We start from the raw sequence: 24,278 nt of genomic DNA on the forward strand, positions 1-24,278 counted from the left end.
AATAATAATAATAATAATAATAATAATAATAATAATAATAATAATTTGGGTCCAAGTGTGCTTTAAGCTTGTTAATAGTTGTCAAATAGTATTGTTAGTAGTTTTAAACATGCTGTTAATCAGCCCCTACTCAAGAAAGTGAATCTTGATGCCTCAGACATGAACAATTGTTGCCCTATTTTTAAACTACCTTTTTTTCTCAAAGATTTTAGAGAAGATAGTGTATGTATAGTGTATGCTGAATCTTTTCTTGGTTAATAAAAATATTTTATATACATTTCAATCAGATTTTAGAGCTGGTCATAGCACAGAGTCCGCTCTATTGAGGGATTCAAATTATATTTTGTTGGAGGTTGATTTAGGTAACCCTGTTGTCTTTCTACTATTGCATCTAGTAATAACAATAATAGGAATAAGAATAAGAATAAGAATAAGAATAAGAATAAGAATATTCATCATCATTATCATCATCATTATTCATTCATTTTCTTTTCGGCTTAGTCCCTTTATTAATCTGGGGTCGTCACAGTGGAATGAACTGCCAACTTATCCAGCATTTGTTTTACGCAACGGAAGCTGCAACCCATTATTGGGAAACATCCATACACTCTTATTCACACACATACACTATGGTCAATTTAGTTTATTCAATTCACCTATAGCACATGTCTTTGGGGGACTTGTGCAGGAAACTCAGAGGAAACGTCAATATAGGGAGAACATGGAAACTCTGAACAGAAATGCCGAATGACCCAGCAGAGGCTCGAACCAGCAACTTTCTTGCTATGAGGCGAATAAAAAAAAATTTAATAATAATAATAACAATAATAATAATAATAATTTTCCTGAAAAAGGAACAGACATTGTTTAAAAATTAATATTTAATTCATTAAAGACAATCTTGTGTTTTATTAAAAAAAATCACAAAGAAGCTATGGTTGAAGCAGATATTATTTCTTTTGTCAAGCTGTCAAACTAACACTGAACCCACAGATCATTTGGAGAAAATCGATCAGACTCCAGGTCTGGTTTGAGCTACATACAGAATATCCTTGCATCACACTTACACTAAAGCTCAAGATTCCCCATTAACCTCAACCTTAATTTCTGACACAGTTTGACACAATGTCAGATTGTGATTTACATTCAGCTCTAAAAGAAAACGCAGACGCTTCATTTCCTCAGCACAGTGAGCACAGACACGTGTTTCTTTCTTCTCAACACTCTGATGATGCCAAGCTTCTATAGCAAACTCTCAGAGGAAAAGCACTTTCTTTCCCAAACTTTGTGAAAAAGGCTGCATGCTGGGAATTAACATCTTGAAGTAAACCAAAGACGGTAACATCTATATGTAAAAAAATTCACAAACACAGGTCAAACCATACCGCCTTTAGAAGCAGACACATGAGCTACCCTAGATTCTTGAGTCCTACTGTATATGCAAAGACACTGTACAAGCCCGTTTTATCATTCATTAATGATCCATGCTATCTATTTGATTAAATCTTTTTACTTGCTTAGAGCTGGCAAATTACTGATGTAATATTAATTAACTCTATTAAATCAAATGAACAACAAAAATAGATTAACATTATACAGAAAATGCATTTATGTTAATTTTTGTATGTTTGTGACTAAATTGTTCTATGTACATTGTGTGTACTGAATATTATACTTTCATATACTACATATAGGGCACATCAGGTAAACAGTAATGCTGATGATACATGCAGCAACTTTATGAGCAATGTTGCTGGGCAACTTTGGGAAATGATGCCATAAATGGGCAGCCATGTGAGAAAAGGGCAACTAATTAGGGCAATGGGACAATATTGTTGCCTATTCAAAATAGAAAAGTAGCCAAGCAACATCGCTCTGCAAAACTGCCTGTCAACATTGTTCAAAAAGATTAAAGATTAAAGAAGTTTTAAAGATTAAAAAAAGTAAAAATAATAATAATAATGAAATTAAAATTTAATGTTGTGTGTTTTTATCTGCAACGGAAGGACTAGTTAACTTTACTCTTAAATAAATAAATCTACTTAATAAATTCATACATTTACTAAATACATAAATAAATAAAAAAATAACAAACAAGAAAATAAATAAATAAATAGACTAACTATATATAAGTATAACTAAATAAACAAACAAATAAATTAATAAATTTACTAAATAAACAAATGAATGTATGAATGTATGAATGAATGAATTAATAAATAAATAAATAAATAAATAATAAAAAATGAAAAAATAAATAAAAATTAAAAATTAAAAAATAAAAATTATCTTTACTCGTTTTAATATTTTGAGCAAGATCCATTCAATCTGCCTATAGACGCAGCAAACACAGATTCACATTACTATTTTCATACTGTTTTTCATATTTGACCCTTAAAGGTAGTCTCCATTTTGGTTAAATTTAGCTCAGGAGCACGCAGATACACACTCAATATCCCAACAATAATATTTTAGAATCTTTGAGGGCAGCCAGGCCAGGGATCCCCACATGCAGGGCCCTATATGCACTCAGTCACCCTTTCCTCCCCACTTATGATGCCCTTGCAGACATACAATCCACACAGTGGCAGGATTCCTCCATCTCCTCTTAACATAGAGCATGTGTTCATCATAACTGAGTACGCCACTAACAGATCCCTCTTTCAACTGAATACTCTTTAAAAGAAGCTTTACAATAATATATTAGTGTATATTAGTCAAATTAGTCAAAACCAACAAAAATCTGGAACTAAAGGTTATACAGCAAACTAGTGAGTAACGCAAAAGTGTGCACACCTAATTTAATAAGCTAGAATTAAACAAAATTTGTACAAACTGGAAAAAAAATCAAGAAAACTTTATATATATATATATATATATATATATATATATATATATATATATATATATATATATATATATATATATATATATATATAAACATATAATTTAGTTGAAATTTTGAAGTTCACACATTTTTTTTTTTTTTTTTTGCAACAGCTCATTTGAATTCATTCATCATGATCATTTTTTTATTCCTAAATATGTAAGGTGACCAAACTCTTATGTTCAATGGCTATAACTGTATTAAATAACTGTATGGATATAACTGTAATAAAACCATTTTGCTTAAAAACACCAAAACATATAGTCTACTGTAAGCTGAGAAAATCTTATATACTATTTATTCTATGCTAATGAAGACTATTGGAAACATTCCAAGCACAGGAGGAGTTCCTCACATCTCCAATACACATCTCTGCCATTTGTCTTACAGAAAGAATGTGCTTTCTTACCATACACAATAAATCTGCTCATGATCTTCTTTCATATATATCTTAATTCCCCGTCATGATTGTGAAGTGCTTTAGGTGTATGGCCATGCATGGTAAATGTGCTATAAATCCACATTACATTACATATAACTTTGTCATGTTTGGTGTCATTTGACAGGTTATGACTTTAGCACTATAGTGATGAAATCATCAGAGACATTGATTTATTTCAATATACAATCTGTTTACTATAGTTGCGTCATGGCCTGAGGAGAGTATGTTAATCTTTATCTCCTGAACTTTGCATTGATGTTTAGCTGGTTTTGGAGGTTTGGTATTTCACTCATGTTTGACAATGCTTTGCTCAGGGTATAATAAGGAAAGGTAACTGTTGATCGGGGGGAAAATGGCTTTTACTTTGCATCTCCCACAGACTAGTGTGTAGCCTCATATGCTAACAAAGGCAGTTTCACTGTCTTTGTTACACAGCAGTCCATATGTTATAGCTATGTTTCTCTATACAGTATGCTAGTTTGTTTCATTCTACTGTCTGTATATTTAAACAAGTAACTGAATAAACAAATTTGCCTTATTTAAGGCATTGAGATTCTCTTTATCAATTAAGATAACAACTTTATAAAAAATGTCAAATTAATTACAGTGTTTTCAATTATTGGTTCAGAATAGCAGCGTTCGCTTCAAGCCTCAGTCTGCACTCAGTAAGAAATGGATAGTGATATACATTTTCAAAAGCTGGTGTACTCAACCACGCTGTGCACTGCATTCGCATCCATTAAAAATATTGAACAACATTTTAACCAACAAAAAAAAATCTAAAAAAACGTAAAAAAATATATGATTTAGTTAAAATCTTGTAGTTTGTAAACAAAAAATTGCAGCAACTCATTTGAATTTAAATGATTATCTTTAAATTCATAACGATTTTCAATTGACCACACTATTATTTTAATGAGTATAATATGAATATAGAAAGTTTAATGAAACTGTTTTGTTTAAAAGCACCAAAACATACAGTCTAAACTCACATAAATACTGTACAGAAATATAAATATTCACTCATCCACGCTGTGCACTGTATTCACATTCATTACAGTGGTACACGGTGGGACATGACAGCCAGCACTTCAACAGAGTGTAAGCGAAAGGAGGGGGCGACTGTGCGCCAACAGCCATTTACCTGTTAGCGAGCAGCGTCGTGAAGGTCACCTGACTCATGTTCTGATAGGCTGGCAGCAGTTGTGCCCAATCCCACTCCCTCTCACCCAGAGCACCCTGTTGATAAATGAGCAGCGAGTATTGTTCGTTATTAATCAGAGTTAATATGATCAGTAAATTACTGCTCCAGCTGGGCTGGACTAACCAAGAAGGAAGGGGGTGGTGTGGGGAAGGGGGGGTCCTGAACAAGGCCGCCCCAACACGATCTATCTATCATGTCTGCACAAGAAGGTTTTTATTCCAATAAGACAGCAATTAATTTATAAATCCATTTGGGGAGGGATGTACCATCATTTATAAAAAGATAAATCAATTTAGTAAGAAGAGTCGTTATTCTTCCTCTTCAAGGTTTCCCCTCACCCAAGAGTGGACCGTGCCTTTGTTAGAGAGCCAAATTAAATACGATTCCTCTGATAGCCGGAACGTCACTCCTAACTTGAGTTTTGTTGTTTATTTATTTATTTTTTTATTGACAAAAGGACAGGAGCATGCCAGCCCCTCCTATTCTCCAACCAGCTGATTGATGGATCAGCATTCGTTTTTTTTCTTTCTTTTTTTCTTCCTACATTTGATTTGACAAACAGCACAGCCACCTGAAGGCGAGGAGGCTTTTTAATCATCCCCTTAATAAGGTGTTTTATGCAAAGCAATGCGAGCGCGGGCGATAAGAAGAAAACAAAAGAGATTAAAAGTGTAGCAGTTAGCGCTGCACGACGGGTAAAGAACTCGCATTTTAAAACCGACACAAAACTCTGAGCCAAATAAGATAACGAAAGAAAAAGTTCTGCTATTAAATAATAATAAAATAGGTAGCAGACTTTCCAGGTTCAAAGACGATCCAAAAAGTCTCATGACATGAGCTGAGAAAACTTTATCGCACCTTTAAGAGAAAGCCAAAAGAGGACCATGGCTCTTGTAATTAAACCTTCAACCTACACCGTCTTCAACACGCAAGGGATGCCTTTTTTTTTTTCCCTCCTCCATGTCTTTGTTCAAAGCCACATCACACTTGAAGAGTTCACCTTTCAAGTGTTTTCAAATGCTTTGCTCTTTTGGTTAACCTTTTTTAATGTTTTGCTTTGTGTCTTCCCTTCACACTAAAATATAGCTTAGGGACAGAGCGACCTATGGAGAATTGTGGAGTTCATCCTGAAGAAGCCGGTTTTAAAGTCTTTCTTATATTCACCTTGCCTGGTGGCCTTGACGGAAAGTTACACTCGTTCGAGCGTGACAGAGTAGAGAAGCGTGAAGTAGTTCACGGCGTTAACGAACTGCTTTAAATAAAAGTTATGTGAACAAGACGTATTCAGAAACACTCGCGGCACCTTGACATGAAGGATGAGAGGTTCAAATATAAAGAAAATAAGAGGAAATAAATACTAACCTGATCAAACTTGTTATGGCCGATAGAATTGAACTCTCTGAGGGGGTTGAAATGGGATAGGTGGGTGTTTGGGTCACTTTCTTCAGTGGAGAATACCACAGGTCCCAAAGGGGAATCTGGAGGTGCATTTGTCTTTGAATGAGGTATCAGGACAGACCTCAGTAAATCCTATTGAAAAGAAAGCAGAAGCTCAATGTAAAACTGAAGCATGGTTTGATATCTACACCAATTTCTTTGCAAGAATTTTTCTTTTCCAGCTATTTACGGTTTCAAATTGCCTTATTAGACTTAGATCTGTTAACTTTGTGAATTTGGACATGTTTTGTAGTTTCAAACATTTTATTTGTCTACTGTAGTTTGTTTATTGTGAATTACAGCACAAAAGACAGAGCTGCCAGCGCTTATTAAATGGGTTTAATTATCCCTTATCACTATAATATTTAATTATATACATGAACATTTTCCAAATGAAGTTTATCACAGCAAAGACATTTTCACAGTATTTTCTATATTGTGTTTATTTATATATCTTTTAGTTTGGTTGGATTAAAAGCAGATTTATTGTTATTATTTTAATAATTGTATAATATGATAGTCAATATTATAATGAATAAATAATTAGATATACTATTAAAATAATTACTGATTGGCTACAGAAATAAATTATCGTTGTCCAAAAATTTGCGTAATTAATATATTTTGCCTAGTTAACCTAATTAACCTAGTTCAGCCTTTAAATTTCAACAACACACACACACACACACACACACACACACATATATATATATATATATATATATATATATATATATATATATATATATATATATATACACACACACACATTTATACAATAATAACTTCTTTGACTTCTAGTTGATCATTTGCACTTTTTTTTACCAAAATAAAATATGATCATGCCTTGCTTTTTAGTTATTTAATTTGGACAGTAAGGTCTGACTTTGCATAGACAAAAGTTTTGTCACTTAACAGAAATAATGTCCACTATAGAATATAAAGTCATGGTGCAGTGGAAAAAGAATAATACTGTCTTGATTTTTGTTTCACCAAATATGACTGACTTCTGTGAGAATCTTTGGTCCATGAGGGTTCCTGCAGTATTTGTGATGATTGGGATGAAGTTTACCGATGATTCATTAGAAAAGTCGACCTTCTACCATTTTTACAAAATATCAACAATAAGTCAAGTTATTATTTGTTGCTTTCACAACTGGGATCAAGGACTAGACTTTTGTCAAGCAGTTTGTGTGTGTGTAATATAAAATTATATATATATAATTTTTAATAAGTTATCCCTTTTGTCTTTGCAATGATGCCTGTGCATAATATTTTTCTACTTACTTTGCAAGATACTAGTATTTTAAAGGTTGTTGCAATTTAAATGCTTATCTAGGTTAATTGTGTTAACAACTCTAAAATTAGTTCAAACAACTAAAAATGTCAATTAAACTTCAGAATTAAATCTAACAAATCTGACATTGTATAAGCAAGGATAAATATACAATAATGCATTTTGAAAGCATAAATATATGAGAAACATCTGCACATCTTAAGCTACAGGCTAACATTTTTTTTTTATTTTTATTTTTTTTTACAGCATGTCAAGTGCCTGTGTTGGAAAATGAAAAATACTTTAAATGGCTTTACATTCAACTCTGTGAGTACACTGATGTACACATTAAAATACAGTATAGAAAAGGTTTAGATTGGGCTTTGGATAAATACACATCACTGAAATGAACAGGAACCTGAACACATCTTATTATTAGACTGCATTAAGCAAAAATATAACACCATTAAAGTTGTCAAATGAACAATGCGTCTCTACAGGCTTCTTAAACACATCATCGGACAAATTAGTACATTTCAACAATTATTATAACACATCCAATTTTGGACATAATGGACATTTTTTACATCTCTATTCCCCAAGTAATTGGCCGACAATGGTAAAAACTAATCATTCTATCTAGGAATAGGATTTGTTAAAACAGGACATTGGAAGAGGACAGAGATATCTATAGATCTGACACGAAGAATTGTCCTCAAGATTAGACTTAAGTGAGAGATGTACTAATTTCCCAAGATGTGTTCTTATTGTTAAGTAGAGCAAGGGGCCTGGAAGTGTAATGTAAGTGTAGAGAGAGAGACTTTGACTAATTTGCGCATTCCTTTTGTTTAAGATGTTGTTATTTCCCAATCGTGTTTTTTTTTTTTTTTTCAATCAGGTCAAGGCTGTTAGAGAAGCCTTGCAGCGGCGTCTGGATGCGGTTGTGTCTCGGCACAGCAGCTCTGCACAGGCGTTCGCCTCAGCTTCAGGTCACACTGTCTGCCTCAGGCTAACAGCCACCTAATTGCTTGGTGAAAAACAGCAATTCGCTACCTCATTGAGCTGGATGCTGTGATGGATTTGCCGGAGGTGCTGGCTGCCACCTGCTCTATGGCACAGCTCCAGCAGCAACTGCCTTATTTTATGCTCAGTCAGTTCCGCGGGCACACCTCTATCCTGCGCAGAGCCGCTTTCCACACGCTCAAACACACTGATGGAGGAACACAGACAAGCAGAGAGGGGAGAATCAGTGAAATCACTGCAAATAATGTTATTATATTACACAATCTGAACACTTCTAAAGGCATTTATATAATAACTGTAAGGTCCTATTTGGTTTTTAATAGGACATTTTCATTATTATTGCTTTTTAATTGTGAGAATTACAAAAACATATCTTTGTTTATAGTGTCTTTTATTGCATGTATATATTTGTGGGAAATGCCAACAATACATTGTATGAGTCACAATTGTTGATTTATTTTGTGCTAAAAATCAGTAGAATATTAAATAAACATCATCTTCCATGAAGATAAAACAAATCCTGCGCTCTCAAACTTATATATCAAATAGATATACTTATAGTATATCAAAACTTAGTTTCTGATCAGCAATATGTATTGCTAAGAACTTAATTAGAGTTTATTTAATTAGCCAAATATCATCTTATCAAACAAAGCAATTTGACCCCTCATGATTGGTTTTGTGGTCCAGAGTCACACTTGTTTTCTTTTAAAAACTATAAAAATACTACCAATACTTCTAATAATGGTGCATTTAAAATTATTATTAAAATAGACTTATTTTATTAAATTGAATAAGATTAATCACAGTTAATGTACCTTAAAAATGAATGTTTTGCTCATTTTAATATTACATTATAACTTCAAGCTCGAGTGTCACGGTGGCGAAGTGGGTAGCACAATCGCCTCACAGCAAGAAGGTCGCTGGTTTCCTCAGGGTGCACTAGTTTCCCCCACAGTCTAAAGACATGCGATATAGCAATTAAATAAGCTAAATTGGCCATGGTGTATGAGTGTGAATGCTAGAGTATATGGGTGTTTCCAAGTGTTGGGTTGCAGCTGGAAGGGCATCCTGTGCATAAAACATGGGCTGGATAAATCAGCAGTTCATTCCGCTGTGACAACCCTAGACTAATAAAGGAAATAAACCAAAAAGTAAATGAACGATAGAATGAATTTCAAGCTCCTCAATTTGTAGTAGGGTATTTTAATTGTAGCATTTTTAAATTGTTATTAGTGGAAAATACTACCAATAAATTGAGAATACATTTAAAATATTTTAAAATGTATAAAATGTACACATCTAGATATTAATCATAGTTATTTTATTTTACACAAACAGTTTAACTTATCTTAAAGCTCACATTTAATTTTAAAATGATTATACTGTATATACAGTGTTGGAGAAATGCGTTACAAGTAATACGAGTTACCTGATAATATTACTTTTTTAGGTAATAAGTAATGCACTACTTTTTTTTTAAAAAGTAATAATATTTAGTTGCTTTAAAAAATACTTTTTAGCTACTTTTTTTAGTTTAGTTAATTCACTTATAAATTGCTAAATTGCTAAACGTAGTCATGTTAAATCCAGCACGCAATGAGAGAATGCAAGAACGGACAGATATGAAGATAGCAGAGTCTTACATTTCTTTGAGGAAATTATTCTCATTATTTTAAACACTTGGAAGAAAAGGAAAAGACAGTTATCTGAATGGACAGGGATTTTACTTTTTAATACGACAAATAGTACAAAAGTAGCAAACGCATAGCTACATATAGCCCGCCTTTGAATTTTAAATATTTCACAAATTATGTTTAACAGAGCAAGTCAATATTCACAGTATTCTGCTAATATTTTTTTCTTCTGGAGAAAGTCTTTTTTGTTTTATTTCAGCTGGAATAAAAGCAGTTTTTACATTTTTAAAAACTATTTTAGGGTCAAAACGATTTGCCATTGTTATACAATAGCTTGTCTAATTACCCTGACCTGTCTAGTTTATCTAATTAACATAGTTAAGCCTTTAAATGTCACTTTAAGCTGTATAGAAGTGTCTTGAAAAATATCTAGTCAAATATTATGTACTGTCAACATGGCAAATAAAAAATAAATCAGTTATTAGAAATCAGTTATTAAAACTATTATGATTGGAAATGTGTTGAAAAAAAATCTTCTCTCCGTTAAACAGAAATTGGGGAAAAATAAAAAGTGGGGCTAATAAATCTGACTTCAACTCTATGTTGAAAAACAAATACTGCTAACAGGCATGTGACCTTTAAATATAATAATAAAATATATGAAAAGTCTAATCTCATTTATTTAATTCTACACACTTTTAACAGAATTTTCCCTAATTCATTTCTAAATGGGAGATTTTATTTATTCTAGGATTTTACATTGTCTTTTAAAACAGTAAAAAATACCTCCTGTACTACTAGTTGTAATAAATGTGCATTATGCATTAAATTAAGCATTTTTTTTACTCTTTAATTTAACGCATGGTAAACAGATAAAAACATATGATTGTGCATGTGCACTGCAAACAACACAGTGTGTAGAATTAAAAATAAGTAAAATGTTTTATTTGACCTAATCTTATATTACTTTTCAAACCCCGTCAAATGACACTTAACAAAGCTTTTGTGATGTAAAACAGCATTCACTATAGGACCGAGTTGCATCGCCATCAGGCATTGTTGTGTTTGCACCTCCACATTTCACACAAAAACCTGCAGGTGTACCATTCAAAATGAAAAGTGCTGCCTGTTGCCAGTTTTGTTACTTTTTTTAATACAAGAAATTAATTTGGAAAGACAGTAAGAAGAAAGACACATCTAGAGTCCCGCTTGCTGTAACCTCAAGGTCTCCACAATGCACCCGTCCCGTTGCCCTTCCTCTCTATCCAGCACGCCTCATCACCCTCACCACACGTCCCATCCGATACACCCACCCCCATCATTGTTTCCCCATTCCTTCTTCCTTCCTTTTTTTATTTTTCAATCTCAAAGTGACAAGGAAAGTGTCGCCTGTCAGGCAGGCCTTTAGCTTCAATGACACAGAGAGAAGCGTATAGAGGCCCTGGGCAGCCCAGCCGGCGAGCGGGTGTCAGCACCTGTGCCTGTATCCTTCCCTGTCCATCAGTGTGCAGGTGAAGCAAATGATTGGATCCAGTCAGCGGCTTGATTAATGAGAGGCCCGTCGGATCCGGGACAAGCTATCAATCACGTCATTAGGACCAATGTGCCCCGAAAGAAGCAGAACACCCCCTCCGCCCACCGAATCCACTGCATTCATCTTCATCTGTGCATGCATGCCGTCAAAGCCTGCCAGGGTCACCGTGATGGAGAACAATCATCTTCTCCTCTACAAATTACTTTGCAAAGACAAGAGATGAGGGAGGTGTGTGTATGTGTATGCATGTGTGTGTGTGTTGACAAGCCGAGGGGGGGGTGTTTTTCAGAGAAGCCGCTTTCCGCCGACACACTGTACGTTGATTGTTTACACCGGAGGCAGTGCCTGAAAGTGAAGGTTATTTTAATGAATAGTAATGGTTCCACTGACTGTCTAAGACAGGCGATACATAATCACTCTTCCTTTTTGCTATCGTCCTTTTTTTCTGTTTTTCCTGTCACTGAGAGCAGCATTTCTGGGAACACTAAAAGTTGTGTTTATTTATATAAATATTTTTTTTTTATCTACTCTCTTGTGAAGCTAGATCATTTTCAATAAGGGTAATTAACTCTGAGCTTTAGTCTTGGACATGATTGGTACGGTAAAAGTTTTTTTTTTTTTTCAACAGTGAAAAATAGCATAAAGTATGAGGTCACATTTGAAAAGTGCTCAAAAATCAATCGTTTGAAGAAATGAATAGTACAGGATCATTATTTAAGCAGGGGTTTCTAAACTTAGTTTTGGAGAAAAAGTTCATCAAAAACAGTGTAGTTGAAAAGAAAGAAAGAAAGAAAGAAAGAAAGAAAGAAAGTTAACAAGTAAGCAAGAAAGGAAAGCAAAGCAATTACTAAATAACCCTCGTTCTCTGAGGAGGGCAACGGAAATGCTATGTGGAAAACATCCACTATGGGGATTTTGTCAGAAACCAATCATCTAAAAGAGTAATAAAATGGGCCAATGAAATGCCCGATGAGTTAGCAGCATCAGCGTGCAATGGGGAACTTCAATGCTATATGGAAAACTTCCACTAAGGGGAAATGTATGGAAAATGCCATAGCGATTAAACCTTACCACGCCAGTGGTAAGAGGTTTGCCAGGGTACGGCGTAAGGGCACCATCATCACCAGAGACGCAGCCCTCCAACATGCCCCCTGGCCCTAAATTATCTTACTTACCTGTGAAGCATACAAAGGCTTATTTATATTTTTTGGAGAGTTGTGAAAAAATACATCTAGTTAAGTTCTAGGAATTTTAAAATATGACAGTACGTTGGGAAAGCATGGAGTCCTGATAGGGAGTACAAGGGGGAGGTCCTTGGGCACCCTGACAAGGGGGAGTACACATATGAAGAATGGTAGTTGAAAGGGAAGACACAGGCCCGAGGGTAGACAACAACATGGCTGAGTGAAGCATATGAAATAGCCAGTGAGGATTGTACATGGCAGGCACCTATACCCAGAATGCGGGCTGACCGCGACACAGGACACAGCATTGAAAGGGCTGGGTCTGCCTCATTTGAAGGTATCGGTTGCAGGCTAACTACCTGGTCTTTAATCGGTGTGATTTGAACCTTGGACACATATCTGGGACAAGGTCTCAGGATCATGTGAGAGAAAGCTGGCCCGAATTCCAGGCACAAATCGCTGACCGAAAATGCCTACAGGTCACAGCAGAGCTGTCTTCAAGTACAGAAGTCTCAAGAATACTGAGTCTAGAGGCACTTTGGCCTGTAGAAACACATGGTTCATCCGGGGGCTGAGGGAGCGCCGACACAGTGGAATGACAGCCACACGGTGTGTTCTCACCTGCCATGCTTGTGCCATGCGGTTCTGGGGACCTGATCATAAAGCCAGTGCTGAAGCGGTCACATATGGAGCAATCCGAGTGCCATGACAGCCGCAGCTGATGCCATAAGCCCCAGGAGCCTCTGAAACGATTTCAGAGAGACCATTGTCTTTCTGTTTAAACAGGTCAGCATCAGCTAAGTCATGGTTATCGAGTCCAGCTCCAACCCGAGAAAAGATATCCTTTGCTCTGGGACGAATTTGCTCTTTTCTCGGTTGACCTGAAATCCCAACAGGTTGAGGTGCTGGAGCACCCTGTCTCTGTGCATAATCAATTGATCCCTCGTGTGAGCTAAAATCAGTCATCAAGATAATTAAGTATACAGAAGCCTGCGAGTCGAAGGGGTGCTAGGGCACCCTCCTTGAGCTTGGTGAAAATCCGAGGAGACAGAGAGAGCCCAAAGTGGAGGACTTTGTACTGCCATGCTTGACCATTAAAAGCAAACTGTAAAAACTGGCAGTGGCGTAGAAGAATGGAGACATGAATGGAGACACGACTCTGTGCGATCGTTCAGAACAGCAGCCTGTGCAGACAGCAGTTCAATGCGCATGGATCTAGGACTGGCCGTAGCCCATAATTCTTTTTGGGTACGATAAATACTGGCTGTAAAACCCACTCCTCATCTGAGCTAAAGGGTCTGGCTAGATTGCATCCTTCGCCAGGAGGGCAGCAATCTCCTTACTTAAGACTGGGGCGGATACAGGGCTGGGGGAGCGGTCTTAAGGCCCCACCGATAGATAACTTCCCTCATCCCATCTAACTGCTTCTTCACAGCTGTGAATTTCTGGGTAAATTCACCAACGTTGCTGCTGAACAGGGCAGCCTGGCATATGGGTGTGCTAAGAAAAAGCAGACCTTATCAACGTCATGCATATCAGCCAGGTTTAGCTAGAGGTGGAGTTCCTAGACCACTAGTGTGGCCATGGCCCTTCCCAGGGCATGCAACAGCCAACTTGGTGGTTTGCAGAGCATAGTTAATTGTGATGCAAAGCTCATGCATTAGTCCTGGGTCTGAACCACCCTCGTGCAGCTGGGTCAACGCCTGCACTTCGTAGCACTGGTTCATGGCTATAGCATGCAGGGCAGAAGCAGCCTGGCCGGCAGCTGTGTAGGCTCTGACCCCAAGGGGCGCAGATAACCTGCACACCTTGGACAGGACACGAGGGTGACCGCACCAGGAAGAAGCACCATGCAGGCATGAACTGACCATAATGGCACGCTCAACCCTGTACTGCCTAGTACCCCTGGCTACTCCACTGTCAGGTGTGGTGAGAGTTGAAGCACACGGAGATTGGGCAGAAAAAGGTGTCCTCCAAGACTGTGTGGACTCACTGTGCACTTTCGGGAAGAAGGGGATGGAAGGCTTAGATGGTTTGGGAAAGTATGGCCATCATACGGTCTGCTTCTAGATCCGACGCCTCGCTCATCATCCCAATAGGAGGGAGGGGGTTTGGATCGTCGGACAATGACAGCCCATCCTCCGTTGCAGTGATGAACATCTGGTCCTCTGTGTCATTGAGTAAGAGGGCAACCATCTAAACGGCTAGAGCGTGCTGAGGAGTGGGGGGTCCGCGAGCTAGAAGGCGGCAGATTGACTCCCACTGTAACTTTAAGATTTTGCAGGGGATAACTGGGTTGGTTCGCTTTTGTAAGAGTGAACGCAATCTTAGCTGCGCAACAGACATTCCATCGCAGTGATGGCATGCCCTGCCCGGGAGCACCGCATTAACATGCTGGACCATCATCTGGGTACAGGGAGCCACCGCATTCAGAAACGGTCGAAATGACATTTGAAAAAGACACTTTGCACAACGGTGTTGCTTTTTTAGGAAACTTGTTCCTATATACTAATTGCTCTTAAAGGACCAGATGCAGAGAATGCCCAGGCAAGGAAGAATAGCCCAGCTCTATCACCTGCCACTGTGTATCACAGATGATTGTAATTGTTGCCAGCTGTACACGCTGACACCGCCAACTCATTGGCATTTTATTGGCTTTTTATCAGATGATTGGTTTCTGATGAAATCCTCATAGTTGAAGTTTTCTAAATAGCTCAGTTCCCCTCTGGCTGGGGAAACGTAATTTTCCCATAGTACCTCTAGGTATTTAGGGTTCCTTTGTGTAAATTTTCCATTAGTCAGATTAGTCATGTTTTTTCGATCACTGAATCCAGCACAAAATCAACAAAAAGTAAAAAAATTTTGCAATCCTGCAAAATTCTTATTTTTAACACAAAAAATCACAAAAAAAATGTAAATAATCTAATAAAACATCCTATTCCAAACCATATAATCAATTCAGATTGTCTCTCAAAAAATGACATCTCACCTGTGCCCTCACAACATTACATGGAATTGAGGGATTGTTTTGCAGCCTATGCAGTAAGTAGACGCAGATGAAACATGATTTACATTTGAAGTCAATGCAAAGACGGGATCAGACATCCTGTGGCACAAATCGAGTGAATAACATGGCGCGAATTGCCTGCTTTTGTGCGTTCGACATGCTTTAGGCTGCAAAAGAAAGTGAGAACAAACATCTAACAAATGGAGCAATGAAATAGACAAAAAAAGCAAGCAGCTTACAATATTGGACGTTGCTTCAAGGGTGATGGCAGCTAGACGTGACCGAATTAAGGAAACTTATTTGTGCTTTATGTGTATGGCCGGTAATGTGATGTGCGTCAAATCGATAAATGAATTCGTTTAACTCTTTTCCTGCATTTAACGAGATGAAACACTTCCCTGTCGTTGATGAGTTTTACGGCAATTTGTGTTTTAGGTTTATTAGGGTAGGGGAAGCGCTAACGCATGTCCTGAGTAAGGCAAATTATGTCAGATGCTCCGAGAAGTAAAATCTGAGAGAGAGAGAAAGTAAGATTGCAGTTAAAATAAGAGTAATACAACCTTACTTTGGCTTAATCCGTACCGTTTTAGATCTGCTCTTGACAAGAAAGCAAAATAAAGAAGCTTTATTTTTATGATTTGTGTCATTGTCATTGCGTCAGATTGCACACCTGGCAGGCTGCCTAATATGGTAAATATGATATAAGTTTAATCTTATATTATATATAATCTTATATATTTTCAATTGCAAAACTGTCCGCAAATTTCTCAGAATTACCACCACAAAACCAGTCATCTTTATCACAAAAACATAAAATAAAATAAATAAATCACAAAAAAAATTGTGAATAACTAACTGTGGGTCTGATTAGACTTGTTCCAAAAACTGACCTCTCACAGCATAGCTTCCGTGCCTTCTGTAGCTGCAATGAAGTCCATTTAGGCCTTTTCTCCTCCAGGCCCTGAAGCACCTTATGGACCAAAGGCTTCGGAACACCCTTCTGCTGGCCCAGGCTGACCTGCAGACACTCCGACAGCAGACCCAGTCGATCCTTGGCCCCTCTCTCCAGGGGCTGCCCAGACAGATGCTCCAGGGCATCTCCGTTCTCCAGATCCTGACAAAGACACAGCAGTAAAACCCAAAGGAGCAGGCCTGTGGACCTCAGCTGTTTGGCATGCTGGGAAAGCCTCTTCTCAGCCACGATGAACAGGAAGCGCACAGGTAATGGAAGAGAGGCTATGGTTGACGGAAGGTGGGTGAAGATAAAGGAAAGGGCTTGGATAACTAGATTCATGCTGCCTGATTTGAAAGAAGAAACAAAAGAGAAATTAGTAGGTTTGAATAAAAATGCATATTTTATCATATATATTTTTATTAGTTAGACCAAGCTGATCTCACAAGGAAAGGTAACTATTTTAAGTATTGTCAGAAAAATGTCTGATTTGTACAAAATTTTAAGAGGACGTGCACCCCTAAACACTACCCCTCATACAAATTCTAATGAACTAGTTATGAAAAGGTTATGAATTGCTGAGAGACTGCACTGAGTTTAACTCTAGAATACTAGAGCTGTGGCAAAAATCATTTGAGAAATCGATTCTGCACCAATTGTGAGATATTCAATATGCATTCTCTCTTGAATCGATTGTGAGCTCAACTCAGTACACTTGAATGCTCATGAGAAGAGTGATCATGCTTACAGCTGAGCCATATAGGTCGGTTTTTAGGTTGTGACATTTGTTTAAACACAACTAAGTATGAACACTCTTGTTATTCTCTGAAACATCACCCAATTTTACCAGTGGCTATTTTAGGTTCAAGTCCTATTTGTAAGGATTAAAAAAAAACTCATTCAAGAGAAAACTGATTCAAAACTGATTCAAGAGAGAATATTGATGCATGTTTTAAATCTCATATAAGATGCAGACACAATTTCTTAATTTTCCACCATATTTCTAATAAGAACCACCTCTTATTAGACATACACATTAGTAATGTTTTTTTTCTGCAAAAAAAAAAAAAAAACATAAAATGTCACTGTCCTCACAAATTAACGTTCACAGTCATGAAATAGTATATTATTTAAGCAGCAGAATTATTGCACCTCTATTGAATGATGAATCCCTTGTTTTCTTAATTGAAAGTGCATGGCAATTTTTTTTTCAATTTGGTATATGAAATACCCCTCAAATTTCCTCCAAAAATCTAAAACAAAACACACAAAATCTAAGGACCTTGTGTAAGGAAAGCCTGAGTCAAAAACATGTCTGTCAATCAATCAATCAATTAATCAATTAATCAATCAATCAATCAATCAATCAATCAATCAATCAATCATTCATTTGCTTATTAAAGAAATGTAAGCTATATATCCTATTTGGCATATAAGTGATTTTACATGTACGCTACAGGAGGCTTTGCCCTTTAATCATGTTCCAGTAGAGCATGATCACAAGACGGGCTCTGTTATTACGGTCATTATAGGCTAAAGTGAATATCTATAGCTAGAGACATCAATAGGATACCTATCTGTTCAGAAAAAAAAAAATGCTTGAAGTGAGCAAGTGTAAACATGCCCTAGGACAGCACAAAAAAGTTAAAGTTCTTCACAAAGTTTCATGCCATTTCGTTAACAAATACCGACAAAAATATGAGCCTTGATTAAAGCAGTCAATAACTGAACAATGCTTGATTTTCTCTTCTATGATTGCTGATTGAACACGTTTTTTTTTTTTTAAATCTACTTGCAATTTCTTTATTGATTTCTTTATCTTTTTTTTTTTTTTTTTTTTTTTTAAGATTATGAATACATGTGGGCTGCTGCACATCCCTGTGTGTAATAAGTAACCTATCACGAGCGGGATCTTTAAATGACAACAATAACAACAATTTTAAAAAAAATAAAAACCTTGAGCCAGATGCCTCGAAATAGCAAGTGGATGCAAATATTTGCTATTTAAACAACGTGGTGTGGGATGTAATATATGTATAAGAAGAGGGTTGCAGCTGGAAGGGCATCTGCTGTGTAAAACATATGCTGGATAAGTTGGTGGTTCATTCTGCTGTGGCGACCCCAGATTAATAAAGGGACTAAGCTGAAAAGAATATATAAAAGAATATATTCGAATATATATATATATATATATATAAATATTCGAACAGATGGACGGACGAAAAAACATGCTTTTTTTAAACCATTTTAAGGTCAATGATTAACCTCTTTAAGCTATATTTTTGTTTGATAGTCTACAGAACAAATCATCATTATACAATAACTTGCCTAATTACCCTAACCTGCCGAGTTAACCTAGTTAAGCCTTTAAATGTCATTATAAGCCATTAAGAAGTGTTCTTGAAAAATATCTAATCAAATGTTATTTACTGTCATCATGGCAAAGATAAAATAAATCAGTTATTAGAAATGAGTTAATAAACTATTATACATAACATAACTATTATACATAACTATACATAACTATTATACATAACTATTATGTTTAGAAATGTTTTGGAAAAAAAAAAACTCCCCGTAACAGAAATTGGGGAAAAAATAAACAGGGGGGCTAATAATTCAGGGGGGCTAACAATTCTGACTTCAACTGTATATGGAAAAAAACTTTACATACTCTTGTTGATATCATTACACTTCTGATCTTGTGCAATGTAGTTCCACTCTTTTGGAATTTTGCCAAGGATGTTTTCAGGTAGTTGCTGTCGAACTAGGGGTCCAGATGGGTCTTTGCATGACTGCATCATATTGACCAGCTGGATCTGAAGTTTGTAGGTGGATTCGCAAACAACAGATTTGATGTACTTGAACAAGGCTGGATCTTCTTTACTAGTCTCTGGAAGAAAGACAAAACTCTTAAGTTAGATCAGTTCAACAATTGTTATGCATTCATACATTCATTTTCTTTTCGGCTAGTCTGTTTATTAATATGGAGTCGCCACAACTTATAAGTTGATAAGTTGAACTGCCAACTTATCCAGCATATGTTTACGCACTGGATGCCCTTCCAGCTGCAACCCATCACTGGGAAACATCCATACACACTGATTTACACACATACACTATGGCCTATTTAGCTTACACAACACAAATGGCAACTGAGGCCGAGGCTCGAACCAGTGACCTTCTTGCTGTGAAGTGATTGTGCTACCCAATGCATCACCTTGCTGCCCAATTGTAATCCAAACAACCTTTTTTTTTGTCTGTATTATATTTGATTGCAAGCTGTTAACTCAGAGAATAAATTCATCAAGGATATTAGTGTCTGGAGGCTGTTTCCTTTTTTGATTTAATGTACTTTAAGTACTTTAAAGTACTTTAAGCTAATAGATTTTAGTGGTTCAATTTGGTATTTGAATGTTGTATTTTCAAGTCTACTTTATCTCTGCAACATTAAAATATGTTTTAATCAGAAATAAATAATAATAGTTATTATTATTTTGCATGTTTTGCTTAGAAAAGAGTCAAATTAAATTAAACGGAAAAAAATGGTCAAATTATTATTATTATGATTATTATGATTATGATTATTATTATTATTATTATGTATTTTAACAAATAAAAAATAAAAAAATAAAAATAAACATTATGCATCGTACATGTACATTACATATATGTATAATAGCTTGCCACTTCCCTTCAAACCACCAGGTTTTACCCATTTGTTAGCAAGAGGAAATAATTCAATCATTTAAAATGCTGTCACATTTAATGTGATACATTATTTCTTTATATATGTTTACAAGTGTATATTTTTTAGATCTGAAAAAAATATATAAACAATGTAAACATTAAATACGCATTAACGTGCTATTGAATTCTGTATATAAAAGCATACTTGGAATTTAAACTGAGGTGTATTAAACATTATGATACATAATCCCTTATACATGTTAATGTGGGCAACGCATTGGCGCAGTAGGTAGTGCTGTTGCCTCACAGCAAGAAGGTTGCATGTTCTCCCTCCGTATGCGTGGGTTTCCTCCGAGTGCTCGGTTTCCCCCACTGTCCAAAGACATGTGGTACAGGTGAATTGGGTAGGCTAAATTGTCCGTAGTGTAAGAGTGTGTGTGAATGAGTGTGTGTGGATGTTTCCCAGAGATAGGTTGCGGCTGGAAAGGCATCCTCTGCATTAAAATGTGCTAGATAAGCTGGCGGTTCACTCCGCTGTGGTGACCCTGGATTAATAAAGGGACTTAGCTGAAAAGAAAATGAATGAATGAATGAACATGTTAATTTGATTATGTCAAAACATTCCTTTACAAAAAACCAATGGACAGAACAAATCCACCTCTGCATGAATGTTATATATCCATTTTGTGTGGTTATTTTTAGCAAATAATAAGAAAAAATAATTATAAGTTTGTTTGGCAAAATGTACTAAAAGAACTGACAAAATAATTTAAATATTTTCCCATCTCGCCCAATTAGCGCTAAGAAAGCTTTATGAGATGATGCTTAAGGAGGAATGGACATGGTCAATTAAGCCTAAAAGCACAACACCTTACATCAGGATAACAGCACACACTCCTGCTCCCTCCTCTGTCATTTTTCTCATTTGTGCAACAATAATTACCTCTCACATATAATAAAACACACACACACACACACACACAAAATACATGAGAGCTCTAGCTTGGATTAAACCCCCTGAATCAAAGCCGAATCAAAAGGTGTCAAGTCATAATTGCAGTTTCCATGTCAGTATGCAAAATCAATACGCTAACCATTAACACACCAGAAAACGTTCATGCTGTGGCTTTTACAGCAAGGGAGAAAGGAAAAGGCTGAAATGTAAATAAATACGCAATCAAAGAGACAGCTGAAGGTTTAATTATGGCTTTGATTTGATGATGGGTCTCCAGCTGGTCAGATTTGATATTGAGGCAATTAGAGGACACAATGGGGGCACATGATGATAGCGATTTTCAACCGGACTCCAAAAGAATGGCCACATCAGACTACAACTGATCACGTTTACATGCACACTAATAGGCTGATAATAGCACAAACAAAAAAAACTACTAACTGAAATAACCGTTTTCCCATTTTACATGCAAACCATAGCATGTAGATGTAAGAAATGCTTGTTTACAAGACTTATATACAAATAAATCGATTGTGAATAAAACTTTCTGAATATAATTTGATATGTAAGGTGTCATAACTGTTATCTATTAAACGTGCATCATTTGAAATACTGAAATACTTTAAGTTCATCTTCATGAGATAAAAAAGCATTTTTTTTAACAATTCTTTGGCTTAAAATAATTTGTGGTATATTACAACTTCTCTTGCTGCAAAACATTTGAGCTGTCTGCGAGCATGTAAATAAATAGTTTACCCCAAATCTTTAATTAATTCCCTAATGACACCCTCAAATGGTTCCAAACCAAGTGATGCCAAAATTTGTAATTGAGTAAATCCAGGAATAAAACCAGAAAAAATGTTACCGTGACCGACGTCCACCAAACAATTTCAGTTTTCCCGGAACATAATGTCATTAAACTTGTCATATAGCATTATGGGTCAGTCATGGATAATAAAAACATAAAGCTACTGTTGGAAAAAGGAATATATTTTTTATTATTTTTGTCTTCTTTTCTTTTCATTAAACAATTGTATTTGCATTGCTTAAAGGTTATATATATAAAATAAACCTCTTCTCATGAGTGTGATATGCCTTGTACACTAATAAAACATTTTTGCAAAAAGAGATGAAGCTGATAGACATGCCTGATTGTCTAAAATTAACTTGAGCTCTGTAGCTAAACGTCCAGTGAGCTGAGAATATGTGCAGTTTAGAAGTCTTATGCTTTTTATGTTGTGCAAAGAATTCATAGAAAAAGAGGATGTATGTATGGGTGCGGCCAATAGTGGACTGGAGAATGATTGACAAGTCACAAATTTCACTAAATTCCACCTGTTTACCAAATCAAGTGAATCTAATTGGATTTCATATTAGGATTTTAGTTAAGATACTCCCAAAAGAATTCTGCAGAAATCGGCTGATTTTAACCAAAATTCTCAGCAGAAATAGCAAAAAACGCCTGCAAACTCCTTCTGGCCCAAATTATGACAAACTAAGCCTTTAAGAAGTTAGCCATTTAGTCACGTTTTCTGGATGATGTGATATTGCTTTGCTTCTGTCTCCCAGCTATCCTGATCCATTCATGCGTTTCATCTTCTTGAGATCTCTTTTAATCAGGCACATTATCAGATTTACTCATGGTTTTAAAATATAAAAATATGCTTTAGTGTCTTTTGCCATTTTGAAAATAATATTATTTAAGTTGGAAACTATGGCTGAGTACACTTTAAAACATCTGAAATGTTGTTTTGGTTATTCTAAAATCTCTTAACCATTTCTGTATTAGTGTTATTACATCATTAATTACCTCCAGAGTCAAGTCAAGAGCATCTGCGCTCAGCATCTCACGCCTTCAAATGCCACCAAGCAATCATTGCATGTCTGCTTTGTCTTCTAAGGTGCAAGTATTTTATTTAATAAGACAAAAATGATGCAGCTTTTCCTACCACTGCACATTCTGGTTTTACTTTTGATATTTCAGTTCATCAGGAAGTGATGAATTTGTTCACTTAGACTTACTAGATGGATATACTACTTTATTCGCACATCTTTTATACAATATTCCTGTTTTGTGCATAAATTTAATTTGCATCTTTGGACGGAAAGACAGTGATCTAAACGCAAGGTCTAAAGCACATAGCACAGGTGCAATTAGGATGTTTAAGGATGAAAAAAATAGTTGGTGCACCTGGCCCATGGTCTTAAAGCGTTGTTCTTATTTTCTTAATGAGTTAACAGTGTTTTTTAGACATAACATGCATTAAACCAATCAGTCTTATAACCTATTCCTTTAAAGAGCAAGTTGAGGTCACATAATGGCATATTCACTATTTACATGGTGGACTGTACACAGAGAAACTGAATACTAAACTAGCAGTGAAACAGATTTGCTAGTATATAAGGCAGGGGCGGACTGGGACAAAAATTCAGCCCTGGCACTGTAGCCACATCAGCCCACATTAACACACCAACACAGCCCCACCCACGGACACGCACATTTAGTATTTATTTTGGTGTACAGATGGTATAATAATATGACATTCTTGCCAGATTTTGATAACGTCCGGGTGACCTCGGATTGGGTTGGTCTATCTTCAGGCGGCCGTCGCCGATTGGGCCAAAGGCTTAACATTTGTTATTATTATTATTATTATTATTATTATTATTATTATATTTTTTTTAAATCAACATCATAATATCACATCTAGCAAGAGGTAAAAGCTGCCTGCACGTAAAAAATACATATTTAAAAAAAAACTGACCGGCCCACATTTAAAAATTGTTCCGGCCCTTCTGGCATTTGCCAGAATTGCCAGATGGCCAGTCCGCCCCTGATATAAGGTTAAAATATGCAAGCACTTCAGCCCTCCGAAAAGAAGAGGGCAAGGAAGGAATTAGCATTTTTTATATTGATGTAGCCAATAATAATCTTTTACATTTTAATCCTTCATTTACAAGTATTTTAAAATTATTCCGTTCTCTTATTCAAAGAAAACATTATAATGATTTACATTTTGTAAAGTCTGTTTTGGGTTAGCATACTGTAT

The 24,278-nt window shown here is 36.1% G+C and overlaps 1 protein-coding gene across 6 annotated transcripts in view; it reads right to left on the minus strand.

The window, feature by feature from the left end:
* si:ch73-280o22.2 overlaps positions 1 to 24,278 on the minus strand; it is a 288,368-nt gene that overhangs the window by 155,368 nt on the left and 108,722 nt on the right. For all 6 annotated transcript variants that reach the window (XR_012406339.1, XR_012406340.1, XR_012406338.1 and 3 more), the window contains 5 exons: positions 19,258 to 19,476; positions 16,522 to 16,930; positions 8,300 to 8,456; positions 5,896 to 6,063; positions 4,474 to 4,568 (listed from right to left, as the gene is read on the minus strand). Coding sequence is in view for 3 of the 6 variants with exons in the window: in XM_017356332.4 (XP_017211821.2) it covers positions 4,474 to 4,568; positions 5,896 to 6,063; positions 8,300 to 8,456; positions 16,522 to 16,930; positions 19,258 to 19,476 (1,048 nt within the window). In the remaining 3 variants the exon portion in view is untranslated. The remainder of the gene's footprint in view (positions 1 to 4,473; positions 4,569 to 5,895; positions 6,064 to 8,299; positions 8,457 to 16,521; positions 16,931 to 19,257; positions 19,477 to 24,278) is intronic.

The sequence above is a fragment of the Danio rerio genome, chromosome 5 (genome assembly GCF_049306965.1).
Source record: "Danio rerio strain Tuebingen ecotype United States chromosome 5, GRCz12tu, whole genome shotgun sequence".
NCBI classification, from domain to species: Eukaryota; Metazoa; Chordata; class Actinopteri; order Cypriniformes; family Danionidae; genus Danio; species Danio rerio.